At 37.6% G+C, this 22,499-nt stretch overlaps 1 protein-coding gene across 5 annotated transcripts in view; it reads left to right on the top strand.

Annotated features, from left to right (window-relative positions):
* Positions 1–22,499, top strand: part of ATP2B1 (ATPase plasma membrane Ca2+ transporting 1) — a 61,962-nt gene that overhangs the window by 11,466 nt on the left and 27,997 nt on the right. For all 5 annotated transcript variants that reach the window (XM_050324158.1, XM_050324157.1, XM_050324160.1 and 2 more), the window contains exons 2-6: positions 14,660–15,069; positions 20,047–20,244; positions 21,101–21,355; positions 21,436–21,561; positions 21,902–22,045. In XM_050324158.1, coding sequence (XP_050180115.1) covers positions 14,865–15,069; positions 20,047–20,244; positions 21,101–21,355; positions 21,436–21,561; positions 21,902–22,045 — 928 coding nt within the window. In that variant the 5' untranslated portion in view covers positions 14,660–14,864. The remainder of the gene's footprint in view (positions 1–14,659; positions 15,070–20,046; positions 20,245–21,100; positions 21,356–21,435; positions 21,562–21,901; positions 22,046–22,499) is intronic.

The raw sequence follows: 22,499 nt of genomic DNA, 5'->3' as shown, positions 1-22,499 counted from the left end.
TTCTGGTTGTTGGGGGTGTGTGTGTGTGGCTTTTTTGTGGTTTGCTTGTTTGTTTGCTTCTTTTTACATACAAGGCATCAAGTTTATGGTACTTGTTGGTACTCTTAGAATTGCTCCTGCCTCAGGTATGAGATTTTGAGATGTAGCAGCTGGTTGAGGATCAGAAACAAAACACCAAGTCTACTGCCCATTGACATACACGTCTGTGAAAGCTTGAGGAAGTTCTTGGCATGCCTTAAATTAAGCGCATTAGGTTTGCAGGCGCAGCTCTTTTAGTGCTTTCTTACAAGGTATCTCTTTCACAGCTGATAAGTAAAATGATGTCTGTACTCCCTCTGCTGGCTCTGCAAAAGTAGCTTTCATGAGCCTAAATCATCGAGTAGCACCTCTTACAAATATGCCTGTATGAAATTCTGAGTTAAGAACAGTTTAATGAATGGAGGAGGGATTTTCCTGAAAAATAGGTCAACAAATAGTTACTGAAAGCTAATCAGGTGTCTCAGATGCTATCTCTTGCTATAATGGTAAACACTGGTGTTGTATATACCTTTGTAATTGTAGTCTGGTCTGTTTTTGTGTATCAACAATTGGGTGTGGCTATCCAAATTAAGATACCAGATACTTGTACATCTTGTCATACGTCTGAGCCCTGTTTTTATAGGCATTGTGTGCTATATGTACATAGAGGTATGATACCTGGAAGCCTCCCACAGGGTAAGAAGACTTATATACTTCTGTAAATTAGAGTGCTCTGTACATTTATTTGCTTATTCTGAGACTACTTGTTTCTTTCTATGTGAAGAGATAAAAATTCTCAGCCAGAATGGAAGAAGTTCAGGGCTTGAACAGAGTCTTGGTATACATAGGTGTTATGTACGTAATCAAAACAACTGCTCTCGGAAGTCAATAGACATCTTTACATACCAGTGTGATTAATTCTGTTTTCTTGCTTTCTGATATGATTATTCTATTATACAACTATTCTAATTAATTTTGGTTTGTGAAATTCAGTGATGTTTAACAGCTTCAGAGGACTGAAAGGATAACCTACCCTGATATAGTGGTCAGTAACCGGATAAGTGGAATAACAAACCAAACTGCCTTTTTAGCATTTTCTTGTTCAGAATATCTCTAAACAAGAACCCCTGAGCCTTCTGGAGAGTCTGGCTCCTGGCTGCAAAGTCTGAAATTTTCAGGATTTTTTTCCCTTCAAGGTACATTTCCTGGAAAGCACAGCCTTTTGTCCAGACGTTTTACTTGTATAATTCATGACTGTCAGATATTCTAGAACAGTAAGACTACTGTGCAAACCCAATTTAAGAATTCCCTAAACACAATTTAAGAATTCCGTGCAGCCAAACACTGCGGTTCCTCCTGTTGAATTTCTCTTTGGGTATACTTGTGGCTGCCTGCAGATGTCTTCAAGCATTGCTGTACTCAGAAGGGACTTTTTGGCTGTATAAATATAGGCAGTTGCCCAGAGGTTAGAACAAGTCTTCCTCTCACAGCAAGCATGTTCCTCCTACTGAATATCATCCTCTTCCACATGCTGTTGTGGATTAAAGTCTTGAAATTTATCCCTATGACTTGGTTATACTCCACTTAGAATTCAGTTTTACTGATATTTTTGTTTTATAATTTCCAAAAGTGTATTTTAATAATGTTCATTTTAGTTGTCAAAAATCGTGGACCTTTCTAATATAGGCCAGAAAATATAGCTTAACAATGTCTACCTTCAACCCTAGTCTTGTCAAGCAAAAACAACTGAGGATTCTCAGTGCACTGGGACTTGCTTCCATTTTCTAGGAAAACCTAGTAGTGTATTTCAGAAACCTCCAAATTAAGGAGTCAGAGATTCCTGATCTTAATATATCTTAAAATAATAAAATAGCTTTAAATAGCTTGGTTTAGGCTTCCATTGGACAATTTTGCCATGATGCAGTTGTTAAGTACTTACAAATATTTGCTCTGTGAAAAATACTTTGTGACAGCTAATGGCTTATTTTAATAATAATTCCTCAACAACAAGGTGGTGTTTTAGTAACTACACACTACTTCAGTTTAAAGGAAGAAAGCTGTCTTGGAAGCTGTCTAGCTTAATTATGTGCATAAAGCATCACACATCAAACTAGATTGTGATTTTGACAGACAGCTGTTTAACTACCTAAAATTGTTCTTTTACACTTTGATTCTGGATTCTGACTGTATAGTGTTTGATCACTTTACTGAGTTCCTTTAATTAGATAACTGCTCTAAACTATTCAAATACCAACAAAATTAGTTATTCCCCACCCCCTGCCCTCACCCCCCCACCAAAAAGAAAAAAAATCCCAACCCCCCAAAACCAAGAAAACCCAAACAAAACCAACCCCGACTCCAATTTCATACTGTATTGCTTAGAGTGAAAGATTTCAAAGGGAATGGATACATGTTCAAAAATCTCAACCCTGTAGTAGGGGTATAGTGACTTGCTATTAATCTAGAGAAAGCTACTGGTATCAAGTCTATGAGTACAACATACAAAAGTGCATGTAAATGTTCAATGTAATGCATGTTTGTTCTGAAGGGGAACTGGGAGCATTGTTTATAAGTTGTGCTGTTATGTCTGTGAATGAACATGAAGGATAATTAGGATTCTGCTGGTATAATTTTTTTGTCTATTTTGAATCATCCCTTTCCTTCAGAAAAGGAAGAAACACAAAATAACTGAAGTAAAATAAAACTAAGAAGTTAGTAGGTTAGAGAGCATGGTAAAACTTGGCTGTCAACCTGCTCGTCGTGGTGTACAAACTTGAATATGTGTGTAACTTAAAGGAGCCAAATTCATAACATAACTTTGAAATGAGGTGTATGGTTGGTTTTCAATCTGTAGGACTTCTCAGTAAGAGTTTTCACTTCATCTTCCTAACCAGTGTTTGTTACCATCAGATCTGAAAGTGTGAAAAACAAGTCTGCTACTTGTTACTAGGAGACTTCATTTTTGCCCCAGTTTTTTCTACATCTTGTCTCTCAGGTAGGTTTTTTTTGGAAATGCTGCTACAGTCGTCCTGAATAGTAAAGGTTTTCAGATGACTTCTTCCTATATTTCCTGTGACAAACTAATTTAAATAAGTCATCCTTAATGAAACTGACAAGCAGGTTTCTGGAAAACAGTCCTAGCACAGCTGCTTCCTAGCAATCTACTTTCTCTTCTCCATTAGAAATGGAGATAGAATACTCCTTTAAGCTACAGAGTGTACTGAAAGTGCTAAAAAAACAGGTGATGGTATACTGTGAGGAAAAAAGATAGACTTTGCTTAGGAAAGTGGAGCACTAGGAACAAAGAAAAACTTCTCATCTTTTGTTTCATGGTGCTGTGCCACTTTTGTTTTTGTGATGTTCTTTTCAGTCACTTCCGTCCAGTGGGGAAACAGGCATTTCCCTGAGTCTTGCTAATATCAGGATAGTGTAAACTCTTGTCTTCCCTGCTCCGCTTAAACCTGCATTCTGCAAGTAAGAGAAACTTGTGAGTTCCAGGGTTTTGGATAAAAATGCAATTGGCTTCTACCTTAACAGGGCTTGGTCTGTGAGCCTTTACTTGGCTCTAGGGGGAAAGAGAGTCATGCTGAGCTGAGGTGTGTGACAGTCAGATGTGCAATGGCACTGGTCCTTTAAAGATGTTCATTGGAAGCCATGAGCTGGACATACAAATCTTCAGTTATTTAAAGAGTTTGTACCTTCAGCAGAGACCAGTTGGAATTAGTAAAACATGCATAAATGCAGCAGGATGCTTGAAGTTTGTCACTTGAGTGGAGGAGCTGATATTGCCCTTCCCCATTCCCTATCTTCGGAGATACTGTATGCTATTGGTATCGCTAGAAACAATGTGATTGCGAAAGGTGCATGATGTTACTATGTGCCACTGTAAAACAAACATTTGTGGGAAGAAGCTTTATGTAAAAGGAACAAAATAGGTCTGACTTTGCTGAGTCAGAATGATGATCTGTAGTCTTCATGGTTAGGTAGACTTGGCCCTGAGGCAGTTAGTTCAGCTGCAGCTGAACTAATTGCATTAGGCTCCCCATTCAGAGGCCATTTTTGGAAGGAGGAGTATTAAGCTTATCGATCTAGCCGCTAGCAATTACTGCTGAGAATTCAGAGCTGCCTTAGCAGAAGACTGACACTGAGTGTACTATGTATGTCAGTGGTAGTTATGGTTCAGGCACCTGCTGTTTTCCCATGTTAGTTCTGATAGCCTTGTGCTTTCATAGGGCAGGGGAGTGAGGAGAAACAAATATCTGATCCTCAGCACTGGAGAAGTCCAACTGATTGGTATGAAGCTTTTCAAGGCATGGCCTTTCCCTTCCTAGGGTAGCATTGTGCCAGAGCTAAATTAGACACCTAGTTCACCTCATAATTTTAATACTTGCTGATTAGACTGGAAACAGAGCTGTCTGCAAATTACATTAGGATCCACTGAAGCTAGTGAAGATTTAAGACCTTCGGTTTATGGGAAACTGGAGAAGGGGTTTCCTTTTCTGGGTGGAATAGCAGTTTTAAATATTATCATGGAGCATGTTTTTGTTTGAATTTTTCCCCAGTCACTTTTTTTCAAGTTAATCACTCACGCGGCCGATGTCTTTGTAATCTCAAAAACCTAAAGAGTTATGCACAACATAATTCTTCACACCTGAAGACTTCAGAAATGAAACTACAGTTGTTAATTGCACATAGCCAGTTCGTATAGCAATTTTAAATAGCCTACCAAAACTGAGAAAGGAATTAAATTTACTAGATCTGCTTGAGCCATTATTTGACAGTCAGGTGAATTTGCTGTTCAGTTCAAATGATGTTCGCCCTTTACCAAAAAGTGTTGTATCATGCTACGTGTTTAGTGACATGTCACTTTATGTGAAATAACAGAGTGAAGATGAACCTTTCCTTGAATGGAGATTAATGTTATCTTACAGGGGCCAGCAGCGTAGTTCCATGATGAAGGTGCTTCCAGCATTAGCTCAATGTCTGTCGCTTAAGTTGGCATATCCAAATTGTTTGTGTAACTTCTACAAATAAATCAGCAATTCTGGCATCTTGTGAAAAAAACTTCTTTAGACAGTAGGAATGCTGATATGTAAGGTTTTTTTTGGCTAAAGGGAGGAGATCCTTTTTGAACAGTTGCTTTCTGCACCAAACTGCTGTGTGTAGCCTGCTCACAGATGAGCTGTGAAATGCATAGCTACCATCACAGCTAGCAGAAGGGTGAGACTTGGAAACATTCATGGTACTTATTTGCTTCTTGAATCTGGAGGGGCAGATTTCAGGGCTGAGAACAAAAGTCGTTTTTAAAGATCTGGAAGTGCAGGGAGAAAGCAAGAGCAGTGAAAAAAAAAAGTATTAGTAAAGGAAGAAATGATAAAACTGTTTATAGTGTCGCGTGTCCCATGAGATGGATTTAGAACAGGACCCAAAATGAAATGCCATCTCTCAGTGGCTGATGTGCTGTAAAGAAGGGCTCACAAGAAGTTACAGTTCTGAGTTTTGAATTGCTTGTGACTGTTATGACAACAGACTTTCTGTAGTCTATTAACACGGTTGCCAATTAATCTAGGTGGCTTTTCCCAGTGCAAGCGGATAAGGATGGCAGGTGTTTTACTGTCAAATAATGAGAGCTGCTTCAGGACTTCTGTGGGTGGTAGTGTTATGCCTTTAAATGTAGCACAGCCATACCTTTGGTCACTTGAGGATGTGACAGACTTGCTGCTTGCATTGTTAGACTTACAAAGTGCTATGATGAGAATCTCAGCTTTGTGCATCATGTCTACTGACACCGCTTATACATTGCCTGTCTATGTTAAAGAAACAAACTGCCCAGAGAAGTATTTATTACCTTGTATTGAGTGGTGGACATATACTAATCACAGAGCATTTAATTTAACATCATTCTACAGGCAGGTACCAGTAGCTACATTACAGTAATGGTAAAATGTGTGCAAAAAACCAACCCTGCATAGATGAGGAAGTTTGGAGTAGCTAAAAGTGTGTGACAGTTCAGGGAGCATGGCAACTTAGTTTTTAAGTGGGTGTCATACTTCAGAAAGATCAAAAAGTCTAATCATTAGGAAGGACCAGTTTTGAAACTGGAGATGTACCTGAAGGATAAAACCATTTGTAACCTCACTAAATGGCAAACCATGTCAGATAATACTACGAGGTGCAACCTATTGAAGATGCTTCTTATACTGTACGGGAGTGAAGGCTGAGTAGAACAGATTAGTGTGGTCGTGTCTCAAAATTTACCAGAAAGAACTAAAGGGTGGACCAGTATGATCATAATGAAAATTTTGCAAGAAATTCCACAGTTATGTTTCTGCAAAGCTATGCAGTGGTTCTCAAATTCAAATAGTGAGGTAAAAAAACCCAACCAAACAAAAACCCCACAAACAAAAGGGAACACCTGAACCCCTTGCCACCACCAGCAGGAGCAGCAAACTTGTGCAGTAGTTCTGAAAGTGCTACTCAAGTGTAGAGTAGTTATGATATTTCAATTGAAATCCCTCTGGTTCCTTATGAGTAGAAGATGGCAAACATAACTACTGTTTTTGAAAGGAGTTTTCTCAGAATGCTCTTTAGCCAGTTTACTTGGTGTATTTATGCTAGGCAGGGATTAATGACATGGAGGGAAAACTAGCGTAGTTTTCAAAATACAGATTTTTCAAGAAGTAAGGCTTTTTAAGGGTTTGAGGATAAGTATAAATTGTGTTCTTGTATTTCTCGAAGGCTTGTGAAAAATATGAATATGAAGGTTCTTAAACTGGCTTGTTACATGCCAAGAGGCAAGTTTCTTAACCTTTGACCACAAGAGGACAAAACAGACATCCAGCTTAGCATCACAGTATGTGCTCATTGAAATAGGTGACCAAAGCTGACTTTTTTTTTTTTTTTTTTTCCACATTCCAAACCATTGCTTGGTGGGGATGGTGATTTTGAGGATCATAAGGGGGTCCTTTACCACACTATTTGTATATCATCTGTTGACAGTTCAATGAGCATATAGGATATTTTGTGGTACTGTTTATATATAGCAGTAAACTAGTGCAAAGTAGCAAGAAAAGCCTTAACACTTACCTAAGTTAATGTTACTGTCCTAATAGAAAGGAATTTGTCCTGTTCAGAGTGACTTTATGGAAGTAATTAGGCCTAATCTCATAAGTATAAATATTTCGTAGTAGTTAAAGACTACTTTTAAATTCAGACTACTTTTAAATTTCTCTTGAAATTTTTTCAATACAAGAATCAGGTAGGGATGGACTTTTGCCCTTTGCTTGAAGGCTCATAACTCTGGGGAGCTTTTGGCACCTCTTTGATATCAGGAGGCATGGTCACAGTCAAAAGCATACTGCTCTGCTTAAATGGATATTAGCATAAAAGAATACTTTACTTTCTGGAAGAAAGAAAGGAGAAGTGTTCAAATCATGGGGAAATGGTAAATGTCTAGTTCTGGATGAAGTGCTACATGCAATTTAGCTGAAAAGGTGTTGGAAGCAAGGTTAAGAAGAAGCAGCAAAAATTAGAGCCTTTGTGAAAAAAGGTGAAAAGATTTCTCAAAACAAGTAAAGTTTCTCAAGTAAGAGAAAGTATGTCAAGACCTGTAGTAATAATTGATGAAGTCAACTACTGTTTTGCTCTGAGTCATAATTATTGTCAGAACTGACCAGCTGAATGCATTGCTTACAGGCATGTACTAAGCTTTCAGTGCAACAAGTAACTGAAATCCAGGAATCCAATTCCATTGCTGTTGATGAAATTTGGTGCCATCTCACTTTGTTCTTATCTTGAAATAATGATATAATAATGTATAATGATGTTGTATGCCTCATTTAACATAACACCTCTCAGGTTGTGTGACCACAACACATCTTGCAGTTTTGGGAATGCCAGTAAACTCTGTTGTAGTCTCATGATGGATAATTCCACTTTTAAGCTTATATATTAAACAGCATAATTATCCTAAATAAGAATTTTTATCCCAAACTACAGGATTAAGAGTCATCTTATTTAAGGCACAGTGGATCTGAAGTAACAGAAAATATCAATGGGCGTTTGGAAAACACTTTTTTTCATTTTTAACACCAGCAGATTTACCCTCAACTGTCAGCTGCCTTAGTCTAAATTTTGGCAGGTCTACTTACCTCAAGTTAGCTGAGGTAGCTGACACACCAGCATTTGCATCAGTAAATACATTTTAGGTACTTGAACACATTCAAAATGATGCTGGATGGGTCAGAGTCCTATCTAGAGGTTTAAACTTTTTTTCCCCTGGAATTATAGTTTTAGCTTGGAATAACCTGGTGTTGCAAGCAGTCCTGTCAAATTTAGCCTTAGTTTAGTTTGATGTCGTCACAGAGCAAAAAGTAGATGAGCCTAGTAAAAGGAAGCTTCAGGGCGGGTGGGTGGAGAAAGGAGAAGCTGCCTGAGTGTTGATCAGAGCTCTGGACTATGGAGACCCTTCGAGATATGGCTCTGTTAATGGGTGTCTGGGATAAGTAATTCCAGTTTCCAGAAAAGTGTTTTGAGTAGTTAAAAACTTAGCTCTTTTGCATGGTTTCGTATCTTTGAAATGTTTGGCTTCCTATGGACAACTCAGCATTGTAATATAAAATAGGAGGCATTGAAAGCCTAGTATTTCAAAAGATGGAACACTCAGTGCTTTCTGTAATGATCATACCAGTTTTATCCTCTTGGGTTTTCCATTATATCTCAAAGTCTGATGTTCCTTGAAAGTGTTCATAGGTTTTTCTGAAGCCCTTCTTGTTGCATCAGTCTATCGTTGGATCAGTAATATCTATTTAGTTATCTCAGAAAGCTAATGATTAGTTTAAGCTTTTGATAAAATAGTTTTCCGACTCAGAGTATTCTGCACAGCACGTTCTGATCTTGTTTCTTAATCCAGCTGCCATTCATCTGGAGTTGTGTTGTGAGTGTGGAAAGGCCATGGCTTGGACAAGGCAGGGCAGTATGGACCTGTGAAGCTAGTTGATCGCATAACAGTATCTGCTTGCTTGCTGGGCTCCTTGCAGAGGCTGTGGAGTAAGCTGCTTCATAAGAGGAGGTTATTTTCTTCATGCCATAATAACTCACTTTCAATACTTAAATGACTTTTTTTTCTTGCTAGTACCAAAATAGGAGGGAAATTATGCAGAAAACTGTGTGGAAACACTGCTAATTTGTACTACTACCAAACTGACTTCAGGCTGCTGAAGACCTAATTTGTTAGCCATCATTTCAATAAGAAATAAATTTGGGGTCTTAAAACCAGGAAACCACCACTGGATGCAACTGCTACTACAAGTCTCAATCACAGTAGGCAGCAGCAATCCGTAAGTGCCATAAATCACAGAGTATTTTGGGTTGCAGGGGACCTTTAAAGGTCATCTGGTCCAGCCTCCCTACAGGAACAATATCAGTGTTTACATCCATCCACTGGAGAATCTAGGCCAGTTTTTATTTCAGATAGGTAAGTACATTTGCTTCCCAAGAGATTAAGCTTCAGAATGAAATTACATTTCTCTTTGAAAACTAAGCAAAAGTCATGACCTTTGATAAATTTACTGTTTATAACACATACACTGTAATAAGGGAAACTTGTCATTACAACACATTGGGCACATTTAAGGCTGAAGATACGTTAAACTTTCTGTTTGTGCCCTCTCCCTCTTAGCTCTTCGATCTACTTTTATTCGTCTCTTCATAAACCAGGCTGTCTAAGATGCTTGCACTAAAACAACAGCATGCCACTGAAATGATTTAACTCCTAGTTATTTGGTTAGGCACATTTTAACTTACAGGATAGTGACCTGCAAATGCATACTGTTCTGTATTAACATTTTGTTTTGTTAGCATTCATTCATATTTCTTGTGAAACAGACGTGAAACTGTTTCTGTAGCCTGTCAAGTGTGAGGATGTCTCTCTTACACTAAGACCCTCTAGAGCAGAAGACATCAGTCATTTTCAGTTGGATTCCCAGGTTACTTTCTCAGTTACAGTTACTTTCCATTATAATAATATTCCAGACAACTTCTTCACCTTCCCTTTCCTCCTCACCCACACTGTTATGTGATGGCTTGGAGCTGTGGAGCATACCCACACTAAAGTCTGCAATGGCATATTATATATTTTTGGTATCTTAAAAGCTGTATTTTTAAACAGGTTAAAAGGCATGACAACTGGGACAGTTTTTATCACAGCAGCCTTTTGGTATGCAGATCTGTCTGGTAGTCATTGAACTAATTAGATTAAACAAAGGCTTTCCTGAGATAATCACTTTGCAAGCCCTTTCCTATATTACAGTGCCCAGCTTTTTTAGTGTGTTTTTGAGGGTCAAATGCTAGTACCAGCTAATGCTTAATATCTGAATGCATGGTGTTCAAGCAGATGTATAAATTAAATTGAATTACACAAGATCTATATTGGCCAAGCTTTGACTCATGAGGTATGAGTTTGCCTTGTTTTAATATTGATTAAGAAAATTGCATTTCCTGTGGATTGGTGAAGTATTACATGTAAATTTATAGGAAAGGCTTGGATAGGGGTCTAAGGTATGCTAGGTCCTGTGCATCTGGGCAATAGTAATTGTACCATTCTTAAACTCTACTGTTTACACTTGTCAGTGGATGGCTACTGCAAACTATCTCTACAAGGCAGCCTTGATTTTAATGACTGAAAAACACATACCTTTCTTTCAAATAGAGGGAATTACTAAATACTGAATCACTAATTACCAAATACTTTCACCTGTGAAGGACTCATTTTTGAAGCCTAATTAATGTTGAAGACTGTCTTGATGGTAGCTGCTTTTCAGGGCAGGAGGTTAGTGTGAGTCTATGGATAAAGTGTCATTACATGAACACTTTAAGAAACATGTTGCAGCTTTTAGCTTGATCAACACAGTGGAACTAAACAGACTTGTAATCAATAGTCTCTTCATGCTTTGGTAACCATCTCTACATGTAGACTTCTGTTTAGAGCTTGTCCTTTCTCCAGTCCAACTACAGAGGCTTACAAGGTTGTCAAACTTCTATACCTGAAAAAATTATTGAACCTTTGTTTCATGGGTTATGGTTTTGAATTATCTTTGTCTGGTAACAAAGCACACTCCCTTAGCAATAAATATTAATTTGATTTGGGTAAGAAAGTTAAGCTGCAGTATTCCTCATAAGCAACTGCAGTGACATATGTCGTGAAGTTGTTACAGCCTTAGAGCAGCAGGGTCTTTCCTGAGAGGTTTGCATAAGTATCCAAATCCTATGAGAGTAGGTGCTTCTACTCAAAGGTGCCTCTACAGCTCAAGTTTTTTAGTCACTTGAGTGTGACAGGCAACAGCTTTAAAGTTGTTCCTTGTCTCAGTGATATATAGACAAAGGATTATCCAAAAGTTGATGTGTCTAATGGAAGACTCCTCTAAATCATCCTATGTGGAGCTTGTTAAAACTGGACACTAACACATAATTTCAACTGAATTAAACTTTAAATAGGCTGGAACTTCAGCTAAATGACTTTTAGCTTGATAATTGTTCTTTGAATTTAAAATTTTGAGATAGTAGCATATTGGAATTTAAGAGGTGAATTCCTTTAAACTATAGTGCTCCAGAGATCATGCTACTCAAATAATGTATTTCAAATAGTTGATGCAGGAATTGAGAACTGGAACAGTAGTCAAAACAAATAAAGCATTTCATTAGTTGATAAGGTGAATGCTATTAGATTATCCATGTAGCTTAAAAAAAACACTTCCTTTTATGATACTTGAATTTCACTGTAATAATTTCATTATGTATCACCACTAATGTTACAAAAGTGTACTGTTAAAAGTTACTTCACAGGAAGTGATTGGATGTTGCAAGATTTTACATCGAACTGCATTAAGAATATTTTTAGAATAAAGTTTCTTTGCTGTTTCCTACAGAAAAAAATGCATGTTAAACTAAGTCCATTCTGTACCTGTGTGACAAGAAGCTATTGTGCTGTCTGTTGAAATGCTTGGCAAAAATGGGCTACTGAAGCAGATTTCTTCTAGAATTATTTCGTGTAACAACTGATAATGTTTAAACAACTTTTTTGATTTGGAGCAAAACTGCTCTTGCTCAGTAGTCAGAATTTGAAGTCTTCATGCTGTTCCTCTCAATTTTCCACAGCTCTTCCCTAACATGGATGTGCCAAATAATCCATAACAGTGCTAGTACTGACCTGCAGAACTGCGCTGTTTTTGTGGTGTTGATGTAAGCTTACTGAATTTGTGAACCTTAAGGGTCCATTGGTATGTTAGGATGCTGTTGAGGCGCTTTGAAACACCTGAGAACCCCTTTTAGTATAAACTTAGTAATAGCTAATCACTGTACTATTATTAATGAAAATGGATATAGATGCATAGAGAGGCTAGACACTGGAGTGCAAAGCACACTGAGTTATGATTAGGCAGTGTTATTGCTCTTAAGTTTACTTGCATATGAAAGCAAGTCTTGCCCACTCAATATACATACAGAGAAGAGAGGGAGGGAATAAGTCTCAGAACTTTTTGATGACCGGTGAGCAGTGACTAGAGCTGTAGCTTTTCCTATCCTCATCTCTTGGATTTGGGTGTATTTGGGCATCAAGTGCAGGGCTCCTGCTAGAGGCTTGAACAGAGCTTTTCTTAATTAAAGTTGAATCAAATTTGATATAATTGGTTGTGGGGCATTCTGCTTGGTCTATTTTTGCCTAATTAGCAGCTGCAGCATCTTCTCCATAGCTATACAACAAACTCATTTGCCTGATCTGCTTCTTGTTATACTGTCATAGCTTATGATCAGATGCCAGCTGATAAATCCTCCTAGGCTACCAGCTGACCATCAGCATCCAGCTTTTGGGCAGTAGATAACAATGTGGTGTGTCTTTTAAAGAAAAATCTTTCATACATGATTTGCATGAATTTCTTCACTTGCAGGATACTCTTAACAGGACATATTAGAGTCAACTATGTATTAATCAAAACTATATCCTAGCATGCAGATTAACACCATCATCATGGAGTCTTCAAATGTTGTAATACTTCTTTTGCAATTAACAGAGAAAACAATTAAGATTTAAAATTAATTTTTAAATTAAGTACTTTAATGTTATAACATGTTGAAGTTTTTTGCATATTAATAGGGGTTGCTTTATCCTTTTTGTCACTCTCCAGAGAACAGCCATAGACAATGCTTTTCTCAGAATCTTCTGTGATAGGAAGAGAAGAGCAGTTGTAGTTCTGCTGGAGATGAGACTGTCACTTGTGGTCGGAGGACATCAGTTCAGGGTCTTTCAGCATCAGTGGTTGTCCTCAGCGCAAATGAAGTACTGTGGCATGGTACTTTGTAAGGTAGATTTACTATAGCTGAAACTGATTGTTTCCAGAGCAGAGATCTGAGTCTTTCCTGGAACCAAGGCCTTAAATTTCAGTTAATTAGGTACTTACACCTGGATTTAACATAGACACAGTGGTTCAGCTGAACAGTTCCTTAATCTGGCAGGGCAATAACTAGGAATTTTTTGTTCGACTCTTTGTCTTTGTAAAGTGATGCAGTCATTGGTAACTATTTCCCTTTGTTTGGCATATGACACCTGAGGGTCTTGTTGACCTGGAAGTGTCTAAGTTATTGTTCATCTGAGCCTGGAACTCATAATGTTTTGCAGGGGAACATATTGTTACATGTGCTCCGTTATGTCGATAAAGCTGACTTACACAGTCAGACGTCTGTCTTTGGCACACAGCAGATCCTTATATAGAAGAGTTTCTGTTTGCACTGTACCACTGTACGGTTGTGTAGATGCATGTGTATGTGCAAGATGTGTCAAGCGAGCAGGAATTATATCTAGAATGCCTGTGCAAGTTTAACATCTACCCACAGGACTCTTAATTTCTCAGCTACAGTATATTGATAATCAAACAGAAGAGCTGCTCTTACTCTCCTTATCCCTTCTGTAGGAAGGTAGTAGGTATTGTGCAGTTTTCTCCTCTGTTCAAAGAATTAAATGCAGATAGTGTGGGAGGCTTGAGTTGGGATGAAATGGGCTGGAGCGAGGCTGAAACTGTCCGGATGTGAAAATGTGTTAAGACCTTGGTCTGCCTGAAGATTTAATCCTACTTATAATACAATAGTACTGCATGGGCTAGCTTAGTGTTGAAATTGTTATTCTTGAGATTTGTACAAATGAATTAATGGAAACACACAAAAACTTGCTCTTCCCAAACTGTGAGGTGAAAACCTCATTGAAAACTGGGGATTTTTAATTTGATATGTTCTTACCCTATGTGACATCACTTGTGGATGCTACAAATTCTATTTCCCTGCAAACAGGTTTAATTTTAGGTGTTTTTAAAGATTTCTTCTTGATGATGGACCATATGGACATACCAAGGAAAATGCAAATCATAAAGACAACAGTTGTTCTAAGAAGTTAATGGTTTAAGGAAATAAAATAATGCAAGGTTGTTTTGGGATGAGAAACGTCCATTTTATACCTTGTCACTCTTACCAGTTGAACGAAAACTAAAAATATTATAGGAAATAAAGAAATCTGTAACCTCAATACAAATAGTAGGGTTGCCTTACGTATTTCAGTATAGCTGTTATGTAACTGAATGTGTATTTATTCTTTCCCTAGATTGTACATGCCTTTTGGTTTTGAGGAACAGAACGCGCCATGGGACAACCTCAAAGATCTCTCCAGACGGGGTCTCTTGCTTGGGTGATGTGTCTGCTCTCCTGACTGTCTTAATACCCAAAGGATTTATTTTCCTTTTGGAAATATTTTAAGTTGAAATCTTGTTCCTCACTGGAAATCGTCTGCATTAAAGACTGCATGCATCATGGGTGACATGGCAAACAACTCGGTTGCATATAGCGGCGTAAAAAATGCTGTAAAAGAAGCTAATCATGGAGATTTTGGAGTTACTCTTGCAGAGCTCCGTTCTCTTATGGAACTTCGAGCTGCAGATGCACTGCATAAAATACAGGAATGCTATGGAGATGTACATGGCATCTGCACAAAGTTGAAAACTTCACCAAATGAAGGTAAGTCAATTTTAACACTATTATTGAGGAAGCTCCATTTAGGAAAAACCTTAGTCGGCAAACTACTTTTTTTAATATAACCAAGTTTATAAAAGTATTTTAGTTATCGTAAGAAAATATTGCTTCGTATTCCACAGTAATAAGTAAGTGAGAGTTTTTTTCGGTTGGTCTAAATGCGTGTGAGATGCTGTATTAGTGGTGATGTTGCACTTTGCAACGAAGTTCATTGGTGTAGGCATCCACATACGAAATAGCAGTGCAACATAGCAATGTTCAACATATTGTGAAAGCATAAATTTTGTGAATAGTCCATATGACCTATAATTCACAATTCAGATCATGCTGTTGTAGAGGCCAAGGTTTCAATAGTCTAATGCAGGGTTTATTAATGCTTCTGTGTTGCTACCTAGTTCTTGCATTCCCTATTGCAACAATTTTTAAAACTGGTGGCATCTGTTTTCTATTTGTGCTACACTGAGTTCTTAATAGCAGGATCTAATTTTTAAATCTGCTGTATTTCTGTAAATTTCATTTGAACCATCCAAAATAACTATCAATACAGCTTTAAGCTTTAACGTGTACTGTCACTCTTAGTCGAAGGTTTGCAAAGTGATTACACAATCTTATCCTCTAAGAATAAACATCTTTAAAGTGTTTGCCATGTTTGACTGAAGTGACACTCGGTTGTGTGGCTACCTGATGCTTTTGCTCTCTAGAGTTACTACTCCAAGACAGACTGTACAAATGTGAATAAATAAATAAATTTATCGAGTCTCCTTCCTGAGAACCTTACAGAAGTTTTCCTTAAGGAACTGGCCATCTCTTACTACTTTCATCCAATGTAAATGAAAGCTCCAAGTGTCAGCTTGTGGAAGATGCAAGTCACACTTCATAAAATATTTAAACTGTAGTACCTACACTAAACTGTAGTACCTATAGTAAGCTGTACATAGAGAAAAGTACTTAAAAGTAACTGAAACTTATTGTGAAGTCCTGCTGTTGGGAGTGATTGAGAATTACCAAAATCAAGATGTCAGCAGATTGTGCTGTCTCTGCATTTAAGCACTCACACAGCTTTTAACCAATATGTTGTCATGTTGGTGGCAGTAAAATACCTGCTGTCTTAATCCTGGAGAGCCGTTGCTTTCTGTTCTTCAGAAATGCTATGGAAAGATTTGTCTCCTTGGACCAAGAACAGCCTACTAATGCCGTAAGGTACCTCTGGGTACATTTGCATTCAGCATGTTTTGTCTTGATCTGCTTCTAAAATCAGATTTCCAGTCTCCTGAAACTATATCAGTACATGAACTGGGTTTTTCTTACCAAACTGAAAGTAGCCAGCTGACATGGCTGACCTACCAGTGAATGGGAGTAGACCAATTTCAGGATGAGGAAGTTTGTAAAAAGTAAGGAGTGCAAAATTCTGTTCTTGGCATCAATGGAATTGTAGAGTAACAGTGCATGTGTGTGATGCACTGCAGTGTATAAGCAGTGTAACACGTTAGATAGGACCAGTAGTGTCCTGTTACCCTGTTGACCTGCTGCATAGTATTGAAAGGCAGTTCCCTTTCTCAGTGGAAGGGGATATGGTTTTCTATAATCAGGAGTTTAACTGAGAGTTGAATCCTGTTTTACAGTGATGTGGAAGGTTTAAGGCCCATTATTACTAGGTGGGCATACAATTTTAGATAGTCATGATGCATTAAGCACCAAACACCTCGAAAACTACAGGTTTCACTTTGTCTCTTAATGTAACAAACAAGTTAACACATGGGAATGATGAGTGTCAACATACTAAAACTAGAAAGGGTTAGATTACCCTTTCCTGCAGATTGATTGTGCAGTATCGAGGACTGTGTGATCAAGGCCTTTCCCTTTCAAAAGGATTTGACATTTAGATGTATGCTACAATCAGTTAAATACAACTGACTTAAAAGGGCACCATCTTTTAAGTGTGAGAGAAGCTCATAAACACACTGAGACCTCAACAGTTGAACATGTTAATTAGCTCAGAAAAGGTTAAGTAAGATGAGTTAGAGCAGTGTCCTCTACAGAGGTGTCATTTTGACTCTGAATCACTGCATGAATCTTTAGAGAACTGGCCTCTCTGTCAGGTAAACTGCTATAAATTTCTCAGGGAGAGTACTGGAGAGGTCTTGTAAAGGTAGAACTAGGTCTCCGCTTTGTCAAATTCAAGTTGTAAGTATAGAAAGGGAGACATTTCTAATGGAAAAAAATCTAGGTGAGATCTGTGCAGAAAACTACTATGTGTTTACACTAGTGTTACACATAGTTGTAACTAATGTTCTAACTCTCTGTAATCTCATGTCTACACCTGCAAGGCCCTATGACACTTCTTCCTAATCATGTGCTTTCTTTGTGATATGAAACATTGGCCACTACACAATTACTAGTGGCTTCACAGGAAAAATACAGGCAGTTCTGACGTGCTACATAGTGGATGAGTTCATCTTGTTTTATTTCTTGCTGTGAAGTTGTTGACAATGAAAGGCAATATCTCTTTTCAGGCAAAATGTGAATCAGACCGATATGATCTGAAATGAAAAATGGGAGCAGTCCTTTACCACTATTACTTAAAAAAAAGACATTGAGCAGAATTTACTGCTTACATGTATACTAATGTGCAAAATGAATGTTTGACATGTCTTTAATGGCAAAAGTCCATCTTATATTCTGGACAGATAAACCACCATCACTATTTCCACAGGTCTACATAGCTTTGATTGTCTAATAACTTCTGGATTTCTAATAAAAACTGTATATGAATATTGTGTATTAACTAGTCCCTTTCCTAGTATTTTTCACATTGACCCCAAATAGCATACATTACCGTAGTTAAGACACATAATGAACAATATAATGGCAGTAGTTTTGAACTCAGGACTGTAGAGTGTTAATTTTGAAACTGCCAGCTGTGTGTTTCATTAATGATGCATGGTGTATTATGGTGTATACTAAAATTACAAATGGTTTTTGTCTTTGCTAGACTTATTTACTAATATTCCCGAAGTGGTTCTGATAGTAGCTAGACATTATATGGCCTTGTTGAGATGTGCTTTTCATTCTTCATAGACCAGTGCTGTATTTCTGATGTTCTACACTGTGGTACCCTGCAAAGGGAGGAGGAAAGTGATGCTGCTGACACTATGTAAATAATATTTTAAACTTTGTCATGTTAAAAGGAATAGAGAAGTGATATCTTTAGCAAAATCACAATATGGCCCAGCCTTTTGGAATGGCCAAACCGTCCTGAGTTTCGGTAGATCTTGTAATGTAGAGCTTGATTTTGAAAATAGCCTTGTGGTGCTCTTTGAGCTGAGAGTGAAAGTAAGCACCTTAAACCTTGAAGTGCAAGAAGTATAGTGTTATGGCTGATGAGTACAATTGCTCCTTTCTATTAAACCTTCAAAGGCATGAATGCAAGGTGAACCTAAGAGTGTTAGAATAAATCTAATATGTATTATACACGCAAAAAGTATGATTAATTCATTTCACTTTTGAAAAGATGTACACATAATATTTTGCTTTTCAATTAAGTGATTACATATCAGTTGTTAGCTTTTAAAAGTGAGCTTTGCAATTCAGTAGTCTTTTCAAGGCGTCTTCACAAAATCACAGAATATACTGAGTTAGAAGGGACCCAGGATCATTGATCATTAAATCCCACTCCTTGAAATATCTTTTGATGTCTTGAAATGTCTTGAAATATCTTGAAATATCATGTGATAATTGTAGGAAATGTCCATTACAGGTGTTAACCATCCCACTTACTGTGAAAGCCAGTTGGCAGTGGCTACTGTTCTTATTGATTGCCTAGCACATTTGCAATGCCTTTATCAATAAGCAGTTGGGTTAACTATTAAAAAAATTGCTTCCAAGATAATAGTTGTCTTTAAGCAGGTGCTGATCATAACCTTGAGGGCAATATGGTTGAAGTATCCAGATCTTTGCTCTGAAAAGCATGGCTGGATGTTCGACCATTTTGCTTTGAAAAATATGCTAGTGGCTTCAATCTGAATGGTGAGTGAGGCAACTGGAAACTGTTACAGGAGTAAACAGGAGGGGTACTTACAGAAGACCTTGAGTGCATGACCTTGCACTGAATGAACCTGGTATTCCTTTATTTTTAAGATCTTGGCATGCAGTACCCTTCAGTGAAAGCTTCTCACTCTTGTATGCTAGTGTCCCTTAGGGTTGGTACAAGAATTCAGATAGAAGAGGACTCAAAGAAGTATGCCATATAAGAACGAAGATAGGTACAAAACTGAGGTGACAAACCCTGCGCAGTACTAAATACGGGCTCTCTCTGTGTGAGAGAAGATAGAATGTGAAGCTTTGGAAGAGCAAAAAATTACTGTCCAGGTGGAAGTAGCGTCATAAAGTGGTTGCCTCTTTCCATGTGATGCCTAGAGAGCTTCAACAACTTTTAATATTATTTTATGTAATAAATAATACACAAATATAGTGGTATATTATTATAATATGTGATTATAAAGTTTACATTAATTTTAGGGTGCTAGGATGTAGAATCCCTGCAGAATCCCTGCAGTGGGAAACAGTGCTGCCTTCACAGGCTGTGGTCTTGCTAAAGCTTTATGGTGCTACTCAGTCTCAATAGTTACAACTACTAATGATCTTGTCTTGCAAACTTTTTTACTTTGAACAAAGGTATATGTGTTACTGTTACTCGGTAACTATGTCATATTGAGTGACATACTAAGCAGGTAGACCATCAACTTTATTTTGGCAAGGTGAGAATTATAAAATAAAGCTGGTTTTTAAAAGTGACTGACTTAAGGGTAATACTTAAATAATTATATTTGAGACATGGCTTTTTGGTATTGTTACCGAAATGTGGAGTGGGACTTGATTCCATGAATGGGAAACATCAGTCACTTGTAATGTGAGGGAGAAATGCATACAAGTGTCAACTAACTTTGTCTTACTGTTAAATAGGTTTAAGTGGAAATCCGGCAGACATAGAAAGGAGAGAAGCAGTTTTTGGGAAGAACTTTATACCTCCTAAAAAGCCAAAAACATTTCTTCAGTTAGTATGGGAAGCACTACAGGACGTTACATTAATTATATTAGAAATTGCAGCTGTAGTATCCTTGGGCCTTTCTTTTTACCAGCCTCCAGGAGGAAATGAATCATGTAAGTAAATTTTTTTTTACAAGTAGGTATCTACTTTATTATACTACTGACTTTCCTGGTCCAATGTACCTGTACTGTAAATCTTATGGGAGACAGTAAGTCAGTGGAAAAGCAGCTTATTGTTCCTTATTTGAGAGCATACTACTAAAACTCTTGCTTGCCTTAAAAGGGCAACATGAGATTTCCCTGGTCATGATCTGGTATCATTCTGACCAGGATAATGCCAGAGGTAAAGTGCAAGCAGCAGGAGCCAGGACTTTTCTTAAATCCAGCAATGTTTCTGTGTAAGTGGGGTTTTTTTAGCTTTGCCTCAAATATTTAAGGAATTTATAATTTGCAGTCATGGGCTTTCTCTGAGGAGTCAGCAAGTCTTAAATTTTCCTTGATTTGCAATATGACACTGGTAACTTTCTAATTCAAGAAATGAAGATATATTTATGCTTCTAAACAGAAAATAAAGGGATTGGGCCTTCACTGAACTGAATTTTTGCAATGATATCTGACTTGTTAAGGCAAAGGTAAAGTGGGATATGTTAAGAAAGCAGAAGCTGATTAACTAGTCTGGCATTCTTATGCCATCATTTAACAAGATAATAAGGACAGGTAACTTTCTATATTAATTTCTCTTGTGTTCAGATAAGCTGGGTGGTTTAGGTTCCTTAAGTTGCTCTAGCTTTCAGGTTCTTTAGCTTCTTTATATGTTACCCTTATGGAAAATAAAGGTAAAATTGCAAAGATAGCCAGCACAGAAAATGTTTAGCAACTATTACTAGTTTCTTTGTTTTGGCATTTTTTTTTTATTGTTGGAATAACTATCTATGTGGACTTTCTTTAATCTAAAACCTCTTTTCTGCAGTGTGTGGATCAGTAAATGTTGGTGAAGAAGAGGAGGAATCTGAAGCAGGTTGGATTGAAGGGGCAGCAATCCTCCTGTCTGTAGTTTGTGTGGTACTAGTAACAGCTTTCAATGACTGGAGTAAGGAGAAGCAATTTCGGGGATTGCAGAGCCGTATTGAACAAGAACAGAAATTCACAGTCATCAGAGGTGGTCAAGTCATCCAAATACCAGTAGCAGACATAATTGTTGGAGATATTGCACAAGTGAAATATGGTAAACATATTTTTAAAGTTGAACTTTCTTTTAGTTTTAAAAATGGAACAGCAGTCAACACACCCAATGATCTCTTGTAGGTGACCTTTTACCAGCTGATGGTGTACTCATTCAAGGAAATGACCTCAAAATTGATGAAAGCTCACTGACTGGAGAATCAGATCATGTTAAGAAATCGCTGGACAGAGATCCTATGCTGCTGTCAGGTGTGTAGCATATGACTGCTTGAAGAAAGTGTCTTTTTTCTTGGGTAAACTGGTTATTTAAAATTTAGGAAACTGTACCTTGTTGTTTCTTAAAACTATCCAAAACCAATGTGACTGCTACAAAACTGTCAGAGGAAGCAGACCTTTAAAATTGCGTAGCTACTTACGGTTTTCCTTTTCAGATAGCTTTGGCAATTAAAGCTTTAGAGGAGCACAGTGGTGTATATACACGCCTTCCTTTTGTTAATATGAAGTTTGAATACTTATTTCCCTAAAGTACTTACATGCTCTACCATATAACTGCTGAAGTCATGGTGGAAAACCTGATTTAATCTTTCAGGTACACATGTGATGGAAGGCTCTGGAAGAATGGTGGTTACTGCTGTAGGTGTTAACTCTCAGACTGGAATCATCTTCACCTTACTTGGGGCTGGAGGAGATGAAGAGGAGAAGGAGAAGGAAAAAGAGAAGAAAGACAAGAAAAGTAGGCATAATAATCTCAATCCCTGGGGAAGGAGGGCTGAGCTCTTGAATGTTACTGGATAAAAACTCTTTTAGTTAGCAGGAGCCAGAAATCATTTTTTAAAATTCATACTTTCCATAGGTTTCACAGGAAAAAGAAATGACTCAGGTCCAGTGGCCTGAGAGTGCATCGCTACTACTAACTCTTGTCACGTGGATTTTAATTAAACTTCAAATCTCATTGATCAAATAGAGTTTGGAAAGTATACAACTCCTAACCAGCCATACTATTTATAAACAGTTAAATTGTCATCTTCTGTAACTTCAAAGTACATTCATGTTTAATAGCAAATATTTGTTTATGGCAAACAGGTTATTATACAATTCAACCTAGTAAGTATCATGTTCTGCATTTGACAAAATGCCCCTTTTAGGGCATTCTTCTGTGACACTTGAAGGGGAAAATGTATCTTTGA

Source organism: Myiozetetes cayanensis, unplaced genomic scaffold (assembly GCF_022539395.1).
Source record: "Myiozetetes cayanensis isolate MyiCay16 unplaced genomic scaffold, myiCay2020 scf3, whole genome shotgun sequence".
NCBI lineage: Eukaryota > Metazoa > Chordata > Aves > Passeriformes > Tyrannidae > Myiozetetes > Myiozetetes cayanensis.
Note: the sequence above shows the minus strand (reverse complement) of the source record. Positions and strands in the feature narration are given on the sequence as shown.